The sequence below is a fragment of the Fusarium poae genome, chromosome 4, assembly GCF_019609905.1.
Source record: "Fusarium poae strain DAOMC 252244 chromosome 4, whole genome shotgun sequence".
NCBI lineage: Eukaryota > Fungi > Ascomycota > Sordariomycetes > Hypocreales > Nectriaceae > Fusarium > Fusarium poae.
Window position 1 is genome coordinate 3785814 of NC_058402.1, and position 14623 is coordinate 3800436.

General features: G+C 47.1%; 5 protein-coding genes across 5 annotated transcripts; all 5 read right to left on the minus strand.

Annotated features, from left to right (window-relative positions):
- Nucleotides 1-1581: 1581 nt before the first annotated feature.
- Nucleotides 1582-4194, minus strand: FPOAC1_011282 (uncharacterized protein; the record flags this gene model as incomplete). Its single annotated transcript, XM_044855665.1, has 1 exon — nucleotides 1582-4194. One exon carries the CDS (start codon nucleotides 4192-4194, stop codon nucleotides 1582-1584), a length of 2613 nt encoding a protein of 870 aa, XP_044702978.1.
- A 1769-nt stretch (nucleotides 4195-5963) lies between these two features.
- On the minus strand, nucleotides 5964-6484 carry FPOAC1_011283 (uncharacterized protein; the record flags this gene model as incomplete). The annotated part of the gene is made up of 2 exons (XM_044855666.1): nucleotides 5964-6355; nucleotides 6406-6484. 2 exons carry the CDS (start codon nucleotides 6482-6484, stop codon nucleotides 5964-5966), a joined length of 471 nt encoding a protein of 156 aa, XP_044702979.1.
- Nucleotides 6485-7717: 1233 nt separating this feature from the next.
- Nucleotides 7718-9260, minus strand: FPOAC1_011284 (uncharacterized protein; the record flags this gene model as incomplete). Its single annotated transcript, XM_044855667.1, has 6 exons — nucleotides 7718-8207; nucleotides 8257-8352; nucleotides 8406-8782; nucleotides 8835-8908; nucleotides 8960-9013; nucleotides 9065-9260. The coding sequence occupies 6 exons, from the start codon at nucleotides 9258-9260 to the stop codon at nucleotides 7718-7720; spliced, it is 1287 nt and encodes a 428-aa protein (XP_044702980.1).
- A 2013-nt stretch (nucleotides 9261-11273) lies between these two features.
- On the minus strand, nucleotides 11274-12539 carry FPOAC1_011285 (uncharacterized protein; the record flags this gene model as incomplete). The annotated part of the gene is made up of 1 exon (XM_044855668.1): nucleotides 11274-12539. The coding sequence occupies one exon, from the start codon at nucleotides 12537-12539 to the stop codon at nucleotides 11274-11276; it is 1266 nt and encodes a 421-aa protein (XP_044702981.1).
- Nucleotides 12540-13279: 740 nt separating this feature from the next.
- Nucleotides 13280-14565, minus strand: FPOAC1_011286 (uncharacterized protein; the record flags this gene model as incomplete). The annotated part of the gene is made up of 3 exons (XM_044855669.1): nucleotides 13280-14036; nucleotides 14084-14398; nucleotides 14462-14565. The coding sequence occupies 3 exons, from the start codon at nucleotides 14563-14565 to the stop codon at nucleotides 13280-13282; spliced, it is 1176 nt and encodes a 391-aa protein (XP_044702982.1).
- Nucleotides 14566-14623: the final 58 nt, after the last annotated feature.

A 14623-nucleotide genomic window follows, 5' to 3' on the forward strand; every position in this document is an offset into this window, starting at 1 on the left:
CGAGGAAAAAAGAAGGGATCAAGAGGTGAGAGAAAGAAAAGCTGAGGGTGTGTGGGAAGAAAGGCCTGGTTTTGTAGCAAAAAACGGTTCGTTCAACTATTCAAAACTTGGTGTCAAGATTTCCTTGGTTTCGACATGATTTGAACAAGTCTTGAACTACTGCAAGATGCAATGCATTCGATTCGAATGAGGTGGTTGGTGCTTGGAAATAGATGGCGCAGGACTACGGGGGGAGGTGGGATAACCCTTGTAGAAACCACCTATACACCCCTGTAGCTTCAGTGTGTTAAGCTAGTGGTTGGGCTCTACTTTTTTAGGGCCTTGGGCTCATCTTGTTGGGTTTATGCATGTTCATGTTGTGAAATGTCGAGCTTGAAACTGGAGATGAGAGGTTATGCATCGGTTATCGCATGCAAATTGAATTATATTGATATACGATTTCCCCAGATTTTATTACTACAGAGTTTTACCTCTGCAACGTTCTTCCTGGACGGTGATGCCGAAATTGGCAACATGACGTCGACTTGCACTAGTAATGCAAGCACTTACAGCCAGCCAAATCATCAATCAACATGTCAGACAACTAACATTATTTGAGGCAATTGAATCACAAATCAAGGCACCTTTTTTCTTCTCTATTTAGCCATAAAGGCCATTCATTATAAGGCCAAGACCATCATTCTAGACCCTTGGATACAACGTCACAAGAATTCAAGAGGTTGGTCAGCAAAGTAGCTCACAGACCCTCCAAAAGAGGTAAAAACACTCACAAAACAAGCTGGCTGGGAGACAGACAGAAAGAAAGAAAAAGAAGACGATACTATGGTTACCGGCATAAGTAGTAACACCACCTTTACGAAAATTGGGTCTCTTCAGTGTAGCTGCACTGTAGTTATAGCGAGTTACGCACTATAAGGAAATGACAGGCTGTTTCTGATTGGATCGTTTAGCTGACTGATTAGCCTTACAGACCCATTTTTGCTCTTATCGGTAGCTTTAATTGGCTTATTTCTTATCTCAGATATCAAGAAGCCCAGGGAGGCCCTGTAAGCTCACTATATTTATAGGGGATCTGTACAGTAGAGTGACAAATAAGTGGGGTCAAAATCGTAGAGGAGGTGTGACTACTTTTGCCTGTAACCATAGTATTTAAAACGAAGCGGCCCCGCTAAATGATTCACCAAAAGTCGTTAACTAGACCCTTGAATAAAACTACCCCTGGCTAAATAGTCTTCCGTAACTTAGTAGATATCTACAGCGCTTTCGTCGGTGGCTGGTAAACTGATGCAGATGCATGCACAAACAAGCAAGATCCATCTTTACTCAGGAACATGATCCAAACTTGCATAAATGCGGTTGGACTAGTTACATGTTTCAGACCTGAATAATACAGTAGTATTCGCCTATAAATCTTCCCATTTCGGCAGATCCGCATCGCAACAGCACATCAATGGAGCCTTGTTTATGGATAGTATCCATTATTCTTTAAGCGGTGGCTGGGGGTTCAAGTTAAACAAAGATCAACAGGTACCATCGATCCGTATCCGTTATTAACTATTATCGTCCAAGCTATCCGTAGAATCAAGTATACAGATAATCCGTCACTACAGGACTCTCGTTCTCTCGGTCTCTCCGGATTCTCTTCTCTTTGAACCCTGGACGAAAACTTCTGTTCATGCCCGTGTCTGTGTCCGTGCTGTTAGATCCACTCATCGCCGGCCCCGTGCTCCGACCTCCGACCGCTCCCTCCGTGTTCATCTGTATTGGTAGATCAAGATCATTAATGAGACTCAAATCAACCTCATCATCATCATCTCCCTCTTCTGTTCTTTCCGTCTCTTCTGTCCAGCAATAAGACCTTTCGTGCGCTTCCTCTCCAATGTTTTCGATCGGTCCCCGTTTCCACGGTGGCAACTTTACCCCTTCGAGCCTTGGACTCAAGTGATATTCAACCTTGTCGCTGTACTGAACCCTCCCATCATCTACGGATATAGACGCCAGTGATTGAAGGATACCGTAGATGAGAATCCAGCGGCTGCGTCGTGCCGTCCCTGGACTCATGTTCTCGATATCATCCGTCTTTTCAAACCGCTCGAATGCTTGAACAAGACTGTTGGTAACGAACCCGCTGTCCATCTCATTTTCGTTGTAGCTTTCCATGTAGGCGAGTCGTATCCTCCTTTCCAAAGCATTGATGTGATCGGCTCGTGTCTTCGCGTCGTTTCTTCGAGATGAACCTGTCGACTCAGGCAATAAAGGATATGGGTGCGGAATATGCGGGAAGCGATATTTCTTGTCGAACTCAATCATCATATCTGCTATCGGCAAGTAGTCCGTATCCGATGTGATAGGCCTGTTGGTTTTTTTAGACACCAGCGTCAACATATTTCTTGATCGCAGTTCCAAGACACCCCAGACAATGTCTCGGTCCACCAGGCAATCATACAGCGCACCAAAGTCTTTTTGAAGCTTCATCGCCAGTGTCCGGGTCAACCATCTGTCATTCTCAGCAGTATTGACTGATCGGCCGTCTTGTTGCGCCGACGACGCAGGAGGCCAAGATCCATACTCACGCTCGAAATGCTGAAGAAACATGTCCTTCAGTCTACCAATTGCCCTCATCTCCGAGACAGTTTCTGGGGTGAATATGTATATGTCCTGGAACCTGAAGCCAGCAAGACGGTCCTCAGCAGCCTGTACGCGGTCTGACATCTCTTTGCTCGCCCTGTCCATCAATTGCCTCGTTCTCGGGGAGATGCGCTTAAAGTCCTTGCACCTTTGCACAAGATCGTACATACCCACACAATGTGTGAAGCATTCTCTCCAACCTTCTTCCCACCTGACGTCGGGCTCTTCAGCCCACAAAAGCAGTGACATTGCCATTGAAGGGCTGTTTCGAACATCGTCGAGATCGCGGTTATATATATAGCGCACTATTTGACTGACATTGTCGTTGTTTGGAGGCATATAACTGTCGAGCCGGACGTGAAGGTCAGATAAAGATTCGTGCAAAGACAGGCCTACGAGCGAAGCGTTCAACAGTAGTGCAAAGAAGTTGCGCGTAGTGATCTGGTGACGCAACTGGTCGATGCTCTTGGCGTTTTGCGGAGGCGGAAAATGCATTTTGTACAAGACTTGTCCTCCCATATCCCCTATGCTGGTACGTCCCGATGTAGGAGGTGTTAGTATACCATCTCGAAGGTCTTGCCCCAGCTTTGCCTCATAGTATTCACCTCGAGGCGAAGGCGGCGGATTCGCATGTCCTTCGAGTGAACCTTGATTCAGAAGCGAAGTCAAATATCGACTGTTGGTTGCCTCGATGACATAAGAAGAGATACGCATCGTGGGCAAGCTTTGGCCATTGCGTCCGAGATAGATCAAGACGTCTCCGTTGGGATCCCATAGCTCCGGGTCTTTTCGCATTTTGTTCCACTTGGTTATGGGTTTTCCTCCTCCACACCAACGCTTCATTTGCGGTGCTGACACGGGAGTTGTCTGAGGTATTGGCGGCAACTTGCCAGTTGGTGGTGGACCGGCAAGTGGTATGTTGCAAGAGATTTGAGATCTTGGCGACGGTGAAAGAAGATACTGAGAAGGTGTCGATGAAGATACCGATGGTAAACGTGATTCTGTTGGCGCTGTAGATTGTATATCCCAACCGCGGCTCTCAGTAGGACTGAGACCAGGGCTAGGGATGATTCTGGGTTGTATAGTATCAGCACTTGGTCGGCTGGATTCATCATCTTCGTCCAATGGTTCCTCGTCCTTTTCCTTTTTGCGAAAGGTAAAAGTCTTTGCTATAGTCTTCCTCACATCGTCGCTTCGTTTGTCGATTATTGATCGCAGTCCACTTTTCTCAATGGTGCTGTATTCTTCTGGCATGGTCGCTCTCCTTGTTCGTCCATGAACCCAGTCCTCTGTTGGCGAAGCAAGTTGATTACTCATATATGCATCCCTATTCCAATCTGGTGCCGGGCCCCTATTTCCCATTGGCATGGCAGCATATTGTGGTATTGGTGGGGGATATCGAGGAGACGATGTGAATGGGCTAGTCGGTGGGTACGAAGTATCGACATATATGCTTTCACCACTTGAAGACGTAGCGGCTATAGATTGAGCTCTTCCATGCTTGACTGGGTCTTTACTCTTTGCCTGTGTCGTTTTTTTGCGCGCATATGCGCTTCGTGCCGACATGGTTTATAGGATGGATATGGTTGTAAGTGAGTAGCTGTGGAGTATAAAATACGATCGGGATAGATGAAAGACAATGGTCCAAGTGTTCCTATAATGAATCGAGTGGCGTTCAGAGAGATGATATGTAATAAAAGGAGAAAGTACTGAATTTGATGGTGTGCAGACTTGCAGGAAGCTACTGCGTGGCAAGCAGTGCAGTTGAAATAGAATATATGAGCTGCCAGATGACAAAACGACAAGGAGGCGCAGACTAAGCAATGACAGTCGGACTAACGGTACGCTCCCGGAGAAGAATCAAGTTGATGAGCACGAAAACAGCATTAAACCCGTAGAGGCGAGACTCACGTCCCTCTCTTACAAGGGACGGCCGCAGAGCCGCGGTACAATGCTGCGAATTGACTGATAACGCCCGCAAGTCTTGGAGTTTAGCTAGGGCTGATGTGCTCAGGCTTGTCTAGCGCAAAGGCAGTTTAATGGGGGGCTTTACCCGTCTCGGTACCTGGTATCCGGAGCCAGAATGAAGAAAGGTTGATAAATGTTTTACTCATGAGTTACAAGTTGTGATGTGAAAAGGGAGGGTTGATGGTTGAAGGCATAGCTATATTCACCATATCCACATGTAAACAAATTGATTAAACGCCACGAAATAAAACGATTCATTCATCCTTGATCTATCATTTAAAAAGCATTTACAACTCTCATAACGGCTTGAATTCCGTGTCGATTCATCCTATCCCATGGCCTCCTTGGCAGGTCTGTGCAACTGATAAGCATCCATGCCAGTTAATCCCAGTACAACTGACCATATGGCTGATAAGAAATATATTAGTTAGTTGGAGATAAACCCCAACGCTGTAAGCTTACTCGCCCAGTTCGGTCCATGTGCTGCTAAGTAAGCTCTGGGCTCCTTTATTGGGTTTAATACGCCTACTTATAAGAGGAAAGTCACATCGCTTGTACGGGGGAAGTGGTGACAGAGGCGATCATTATGTAGGTATTCTTTGCTTTTTGTAGGTTTCTTGACTACTTCCATCGTTCAGCTTGATAAGAAGATAAGCCAACCAAAGCGTCAGCCAGCTCTTTATTAACTAAACCATCAATTAATGTTTGTAATGGGTCCGACAAACAGATCATCGAGGGTCCATTAATTGATTCACATTGTTTCCCCCGCGTTAGCAAGGACCTTTAATCTTTATTCATCAGATGACAGATGATGCACTATACCGAATACTACAATGTTAAATACATATGCTAGAAGATTGGATAACCCAAATACCTGGGTACATATATAATGACGATTTCGACGCACCCGGCCTTTAGAAAGAATGACGTGAAGCCAAGAAATGGTGGCTTACTTTACCATCATGGCCTGCAACCATTTCAAAGTATTGGTGCCAGCCAGACCACAAGTCACGGCTGCACTGATTTAAGGTTGGGTGTACTTTAATTGGCTGAGACAATCTTTGTGGTGTTGAGCTGTTCTCGGCAATGGAAGCCAGCATACATCCGGTAATAAGAATGAATGATGCAACAGGATTGTGGGGTCACATTTTTGTCGGAACCAACATAACATTAATACAACGTATAATACAAAAAAGGTAGACCTGTAACGGGCACTTCTGACAGAAGGGTATCTTGCGGCCGTTTCCATGACGTGACATGACATTGACGGTTAAAAGGAAAGTCAACCAATAAACAAAACTCCGTCGCCATTTCTTTTCTTCCTCAGGTCGACATTACTCCATCACGTCTCCAACGAATCGTCTGATTTAGGCACCGTAGGTGTGGCCGGGCTTGGTGTCAGCGTGAGCAGTGTGGCCACGTCCTCGCATGAAAGCAAGAGCCTCCATGATGGTCAAGCCAGTAAAGATGGCCCAGATGAAGTAACCAAATGCGACGGCAGCCTGAGTGGCTTGGCAGCGGGTGTCTCCACGGCACTTAGGGACGCCGATGTGAGCAGCAACAGCGGTAGCGCCTGCAAACCAGAAGAGCGAGGTAAGGGCGAGAATACCGAGAGCGATCATGTTGTGGTAGATGCGGGGGGCAAAGAGAGGCGCCAAGGCGAGGTAGAGAAGCATGAGGATGGACCAGACGGAACAGAAGAGTAAGAAGGCGAAGGAAGCAGGCGAGTCGGTCCACCAGTGGTCGGTGAAATCAACCACTAAAGATTTGTTAGTATATTGGTGAAGAGCAGAGAGCGTCACGACTTACTGTAAGCTGTGAGGCCTAACTCAATAATGAGAAAGACAGCCAGAACGGCATGTACGATGGTTATGATTCCCATAGACATGATGATGATGATGTTATTGAATGTGGTAGTGTGGGTATCAAGTTTTGTCCAAGGTAGAGGAGAGAGAAAGATCTGGGTCGTTGAACAGAAAGAGAGAAAAAGGGTCCAGCAGGGGAAAGATATAGGCAGATATTAAATTTAAATAAATCACGGCAGCTTCGGAAAAGATGATGACAGTGACTTTTTGTCTTGTCTTTTCTTGTCTCTAAGAACAATGACGGGACAGCGTCAGTCATGTGGCTCAGCCCATCGGGGAACGTCTACGGAGAATAATCGAGGCCAGTTAATGGGGACTACGTCAGTTATTCGGCAGTCGATCAACTCCAAGACCCTCCAAGACTCGAGCCAAGCGCGAAGCTTTCCCCAAGCGAGGAATAACCCAGTGGTCAAAGCCAATCAAGAAGAATTAGTGTCTCGAGATCTGCGCTGACGACGTCTTTGAGTGGCTGACGATTTCCTGCTTTCAGTGCTCGAGGGCGTTTAGAGGGCGTCGCACGAATGACGTGGTCGAGGCCCCAAAACATCTGATGTTTGAATGATGAGTGTTGGGTGATGTCATTTTGTGGCTCAACCTCACCAACACAGCCACTTGTATCTCCCGAATACGAACACCAAGCATTCCTTCTTTTTCTCTCCCTCACCTCAGCGCCTCAGACACTTACTTACAAGTACACCCACCAAAAGATGAATATATCTTCATGACGTGACTCTATCAGTAGTCCACTCTAGTCTAGTCCAGCATTGACTAGCAATCTCGTCGTTTTTCGGTCCCATCCGAATCACTACCGATCAGTGATCACCACAAGTATTCCTCTGATCTACGCTACCACTTTATCCTTGGCTGATGCTATGCCCAGAACTAACTATTCTGACTAGACCTTGGTTCGGCAACTGAAACCCGGATCCTAAGACAATCTCATTCATTCACGCATTCACTGTCTATGTCTACCGAACTCATCATGTCTCGACAAACAGTCTCAGAAAACCATTACGCAAACCATTCTTGGCCCAGCAATTGATTTGGTTTGACTCGACTTGGAGGCCCCAGAGAGACGCCCAGACATGTTTCGGCCTTGGCAACTCCGTTTCAAATCGCCAAGTTGACGCCCAAATCATTGGCCCAGCATTATCCTCATCCGTCAACCATGAAGTCCGACAAGGATAACAACAAAAAATCATCCATTATCATTATTAACCCGCAAATTTGTCATATATTCTAAATATGTCCTCCAATCAAGCCATGTCCTCGACTTTCTTAGGGGGCATGTAGCTTTCTCGGGGTCCGTATACCACTGTCACAGTCGTCGTCTGCACAATCGCCAGCTCCTCATCGTCACTGCCGTCCTTGCATACATCCCAGGTTCGAGTCTCCACTGCTGAACTGCCGAACTTCTTGATCGACTCTTGTCTCCGCAGTTGCCTGATTGTTTCATCTCTCTCCTCATCCGGAGTATATACCGTGACTTCTGTCCTCACAGGCTGCGCTCTGGCAATGGTTTTGAGATCAAATCCGGAATCCACAGTCGGACTATCGAGCTTTCCTCTTCTCGATTTCGTGCCAACAGTTTCTATCGCCTGGAAGGGGTGTTTTCTCGTCCCTTTGCTACTCTCGATATCGCCACATGGTCCTCGTTCGCCAATAAGTATTGGTGCGACGCGATAGAAAAAGCATCGGAGAGTCGTCAGCGATGCGCAGATAATCAAAAGATTCGCTTCGATGAAACTGTTTCTAGAGTCAGCAACTGCTCTTCCAAGAGTCCGAGTACACTTACACCCAGACTATCGCGCCGGAAATAATCCAACTGACGTCGACAGCGCCAAAGATTGGAACCAGGAGTACTAGTCGTATTACTGAAGTAACTAGTGTTCTATGCCAAGTTGTCAGCACATATTCTATCATGCTTACCCCAGCTTCACTTACGCAGAACCGATGGCAAACAGTACAACAAGGCCAGCCTTTTGTCGCCGAGGTATCTGCGAGCGCAGAACCATAGGCAAGGGCATTATCAGGAGGATAAGGTCTGACAAAATTCCAAGACCTGCTGTACAAATATATACCGCCGGTCGGTTCACGCATTTCCCCTCAAGCATCGTGTGGTTCCAGCTTTTCTCAAACGGGACACAACCGAAAAGGATAACGAGCGTGATGGCCAGGTTGTAGCCTACAACAAGAAAGAGGACGACGTATACGCTCCATCGCCACCATCGCTGTGGTGAAAGCTTCTGGTAAAATAGCGCCAGCGCCATCTTGGAGAAGGCGGTGCATACTGCATACAGGATCGGAACGATGAAGGAGAGCTTGAATATTTGTGTCAGCAAAGTCAAAGAAGGGTGAATGAGTGTCCCTTACCAGGTTTCCGGTGTTGAACTTGGTGAGAGGAATCTCCCATGTATGCACGCCTGTTATTCCAAGGAAGAATCCCACTACCCATAGTCAGTATAAGTTGCAAAGTTGAACTTTTGGTGACAACTTACGAAGTGAGACGACTTGCACACCGATGGAAAAAATCCACCCTATCAAAAGACATGCTGCTTTGTCTCAGCACGCGATACACTCATGAGAATAGATAAAGTCCTTACCAGTCTCCAACTCTAGTTTGCGTAATATCCATACTTTTACGTATAGATATTGCAGAACGAAAAAGAAAGCAACGCCCATGCCGACACTCGAAGCCACATATGCTTCTATTTCGTGCCGTCTCTGGGGGTGTTCAAAGTTGACTACATAGCCCTCCGGAGGCGGTATAGCGACCGGAACGCCGTTGATTACCGGCATGACGCTTCGGTGGCCAGCGAGGCAGTCAGGGGTATTATGTTTCAAGGTCGGAGAAATCGCAAATCTTTGGTGTGTTCTTGGAAAGAATGGAAGGAAATTTATACGTAAGTATGCCCTAGGTCCGGCCCGTTCTGATTGGGAAAAAAGTGTCAAGTAGATGGATAGTTGAGATAAAAGAATGTACTCTGTGCCTCGATCTCAGATCGGGTTGTATCAAAAATAAAGCAATGAAATGGTATCACAAAAAAGATTGGCCAGGCGCAAACAATACGCTCAAAAAGAATAATAACAGAATGGAAGAATTAAAAAGAAAGAGATATACAAGCCAAGCCCAGTCAGTCAATGACGAAGAAATGGAGGAAAGTGAAGACACAATATGCGACATTTAGGCCTTTAAACATGTAGCTCAAACCAGCACAACCCATCTAACGCTCCGACCAGTTTCCCTTTGAAACAATGGCTTCGGTTCGGTCAAACCGTTTACCTTACTTTCGCTCCCCCCAAACACCCGGAGATTTGCAGACTCGGGCCACCTGGTGATCTGGGATTCTGCTGCCGAAAACCTGCGGTACTGAATGGGCAACTGAACTCAGTGTTTAAAACAGAATAACTAGGCGACTAGGCCAGATCAAGCAAACCATTAGATCCACAGAAGAACGATCCACGGTTCGGATGGTCTGTCCGGAAGTAGACTTGAGAAACAAACTAAGGCACAGACTATTTTTGATGTGCCTGCCGGAGTCTGGTTAATAGGAGAAGATGCTGGTTACCCCTGTGATAGAACATAGCAGATATCGAGTTGTTACTGCACTGCATCACGGTAGTAGAAGTATTTGAAATAGTCACAGTTGAGTGGTCACTCATGACAGACTGATGATATTGACAGTATCATAGCAAGTAACTTAATCCATTCTTCGAAAACTGCCCTATAAAAGCCGACAGACTAACTAATCAGTAGCGCAGGGCTGAAGAAGTTCTAGCGGGGACACCTAGTCTACTCTACTCTAGTGCTCAGTTCTCTACAGCTTAGTTATTCATATCTCCAACTGTCGTCGTTTCAACTAGAGTCTCCCGTAATGCAATGTAAATCTATCTTGCCTTTTACAACAAACGCGATTGGCTCAGCTGAACTTCGAACCAACATATGGAGTATCTAGTCATGAACCTTTGATGCGATTGGTAGATCATTTTAATTTAGCGAGAAGCGCGGATGGGAGTTGTTCATCCTGTGATGTGGAGATGCTATGTTTTAAGATCAAGATGGCGCGTGCTTTCTTCTTCTTCCTTTCTTCGTTGTTTATCCTTAATTCCCTCTACGAGTCAAGTAAGTCAAGTAATTACAAGACTTGTTCATACTTAATGCATACTATTTTCGGAAAAGCGTTTCTCGTAATGTCGGCTCCGTTGCGAATTCTATCTAACCTCACTAAAGTCATTCCTCCCCCAGAACTCTTTGATGCTCCACGACTCTGCGAAACATGTACCAATTTCGCAAACAAGTTTCATGGGGAAACTATACCCGGATACCCGTATCTGCATGTATAGCTTCAAAGGTTGATAGAGTAGATGACGAGTTCGATATCCTATTCGATTTGTGCAACAGCTGCCACACACAATGATAAGTCTTTCACAAAGCGAAAGTAGCCGAGAAGCCATTCAACGGTATAGGGTAACCATACTGAAAAGTGATAGAAAGGACCCTAAGGATTGTAAATACGATTATTGATATCACATTGTGCAAAGAAAGGCACAGTTGAGGGTTGTTGCATTAAAGTGTTTAATGTTCCCCATTTCTCCAAGAACTGATGATACATCAATATTGATTCTTATATAGTTTTTCTAGAACATGCAATAGTTGACGTATGACCGTTCCTTTATTGTGGCATGCCAAACCGTTGATCGGCTTATCAACTCAAATTCCCAACGTCATGGCATCAAACCGCCACAAAGGCGGCTGAAACTCAAACTGAACGCCTTTTCATAAATTCTCACCTTATTCTTTCTACTTCAATCCTACAGCTTGAGACCGAAACAGTTGGCGTAATACGTGACTGTCGCACTCCAATCCGAGAAAACTCCAACAACGCCAATCTCACGAAATACATCCAGCAACTTGAAAATGTCACCGTCGTTGTTCACGATCTTGGCAATGGTCGAGTAGTAGTAGTCACCGTTGGTAGCAGCGTTCTTTAAGGGAGGGGATCGCTCCAGACTCCAGGTGACAATCTTGAGCCCCAGCTCCTTGGCCTTCTTCGCATACGCGCTGGGCACAATCTTGCCTCCCTTTCCAGGCTGGACAAGATAAGGCAGAGGAGGTGCGATGTAGCGCACTCCATCATTGGCATAGCGAGTGAGGTTGGCAACAGCTGTCTTGAAAGTCTCGGGTGTGTCGCCCGTCTCGTCAAGGTACATGGCCTGCCGAGCAAATTCTGGCTCAGCCTCGAGCCAGTACAGGAGGTCATCGTACAAGAAGCTCTGGAGGTAGACGTCGCTTGGTTTGACCCCGGCCTCTTTGTGCTCGTCGATGAGCTGCTGTGCGTACTTCTTCTGCGTGTAGTCACCATCAAATGGCATTTTGACCTCGGGTGTCTTGAGCTCGGGAGTATGCTTCAAGCCGAGTCGCTTAACAAGTTGAAGATGCTCCTTGTGGCTCAGGACAGTGCCACAGGTAGAGTAAAGGTCAGTTCGCCAGCCAGGTGTGCCCTTGAGGAAGTCGGCTGCGTTGGTGGCAGTGGCATTGAAGCCCTCCATCTTGGCGCACAGGGTCTTGTACTCTTTCAAGGTAATGTCGCTAGTGCAGCACTTTGCGGACGCAGGCTTGCCATCCTTGGCAGGCTTGAAGGGCTGAGTGCACTTCTTGTTGAGCTCGGGGATCGTGACGATGTTGGTCGTGTAGTGAAGATCGCACTGAGAGTGTCGGCAGACTAACTCGCGGTCCTTGGTGAAAGCAACGTCGCACTCTAGGATTCCGGCACCCATACGAGCTCCAGCTAGGTTGGATTCGAGAGAGTGTTCGGGGATCTGAAGAGTAGCACCACCACGGTGAGCAATTGACCATTCTGAAGACTTCTGGGGCTTCTCGGAGCACGACTGGAGCTTCTTCTTTAGAGAACCTTCGTCCATGTCGTTGACGAGGTAGTAAGGTCGAGGACCGAGCTCAATCTGTTTGATGGGCTTCACAGTCTTGAACAATTCCTTATCGCCATAGCTGGGCTTGGGTGCGGCTGCGACAGGGTTCACAACCGCAAGGCCTGCAACGAGAGGAGTTGAGAAACGCATCGTGGGCAGGACAAGTTGATCAATTGACACGATGGAAGCAAGCGTAAAGCGAGAGAGACGCCACGAGACTTGGCAAGAATCAAGGAATAACGACCGCAATTGACTTCAAGGCTGGACCAGGGACGAGAGACTTCACGACGACACCTGGGGACTTAGCAGGCTTTATGAATGGACGGCTTCACAGCGATCCCCGACTCGATAAGCCTATCTGGGCGAGCTACCAGCATGACGTCTGGGATCCCCAGGAACAAACTCATTCTAGTAGGTGCAGCTCCAAAATGCAGTCGTTTGTCAACTCGTTGGTGTTGTTCATCGGACTACGAATCCCAAATTGAGAAATCACATCGTCGATCACAGCACTTGCAGACCAGCCTCTGCATTAGCACGGGGGTTTAGGCGTCGGTGAATGGATAACCCATGCAATACAACCGTCTTGACAAGCACGTGTGGAGGAGATGTGGGTGTCGTTGGAGGTGTAAGCTAAGGATATGGCTTGGTAGCGTTGCACTCGAGGGTTCAGCTAGTTCAAAGCGTGTTTAGTCCACAGCTTATGATTTGCCGAACCAAGCTTAATCGAACCCTTGTCCACATCCATGTATGAGGGATTCCTTAACGAACTCAAGAACTTGGTGACGGTATTGAAATCAATGGTTCAATTGAAAGACTGCATTCTATGCATGTGTTTGCATGGATAACCCAGTGCACCATAATAGTTGCTTTGTGACCCGTAAACGTTGCAATCAAAGCTCGTCCTTGACTCCATCACCTTCCCGAATCTTGCGGACTTCCTCGGCTGTAGCCAGAAAGTGCTCAAAATCAGGCGCATCTTCTCCAATGCCCCAAGCAAAGACACCTCCAAGTTTGAGCTGTGGCACGATATGCTCGAACTTGGTCTGAATGCTTCTCTTCGTATCAAACGACCACCATCGAAGCTCCTGCTCATCCCAGTAATAGTAACTTCCATCAACGTCGTACTTGCCATCAGACCGCGCTCGACTGAACGATTGCGCTACATCCTCAGGAACCTCGTCGTGCCAGCTGAAGCCACCGGTTTTGCCCAAGTCAGCCCCAGTCTCCGGATCCTCGAGGATGGGAGTCGGGCAGCCAACAGGCTTCGCTGGATCACACTTCTCCGTCATGTACCATTTGACATAGTACCCGAGGCCTAAATTAACGCGGCTAGGCGACGCACCGCGGTCTATATATCGTTGAAGGGCTTCCTGAGAGTTTTCAACACCACTGTGGTGCATTGTGGCGTTGTCTCGGCGGTTCATCATCTCGTACGACATGATGTTGAGAAAGTTGACCTCTTTCATGATTCTAGGGACAGTATCGGACGTAAAGGCGATCAAATCGGGCTCCTTGCCCGGGACAGCAGCAGATAGGATCTTCTCAGGGCCAAGGGCAGCACGAAGCTCTTGTAGGAGGGAAACAAAAGCCTCGATCTCCCATTCGCGCTCAGAATTAGGGATCTCTTTGTAATCGTCACGATTTCCGCTGTTCTCATTCAGTACATCTTCAGTAGTATTATCAGATTTGCTCACCCTGGGTATTCCCAATCAATGTCGATTCCATCAGCCTCTGTCACTGCTAACATAGCTGCGACTTGACCTGCCCAACGCTTTCTGGAAAAATCGGTCCTGGCAGCTTCTTCAAAGCCTTTGGTATCACCCCATCCTCCAATAGCTATCATTACTTTGGCGTGCTGGGGAACGCGGGCGCGGACATCTGAGACTGAGGTAAACATTGGGTAGTCACCAGGCTGCTCGTCAACGTTGAAAAATTCGGAACGCATAAAAGCAATGACGACGTGAGAAGCATCTTCGAAATTTTGTTTGGTTGGAAGGACATCGTGTTGACTAGAGTGTCGCCATATGGTCAGTGGTGGTGATCTTCAAGTCTTGATATAAGCATAGACATACCCAGTAAGGTACATGATACAACGAAATGGCTCCGCGCTGGACGCCGCAGTTGCCATTACCAAAAGAGCAAGAAGCCAAGCGATAGAATTCTTCAAGAAATGCATTTTGGGTTACTTGGATGATGTTGAAAAGTTGACGTTGACAGTTGTTGGATGGAGCAGT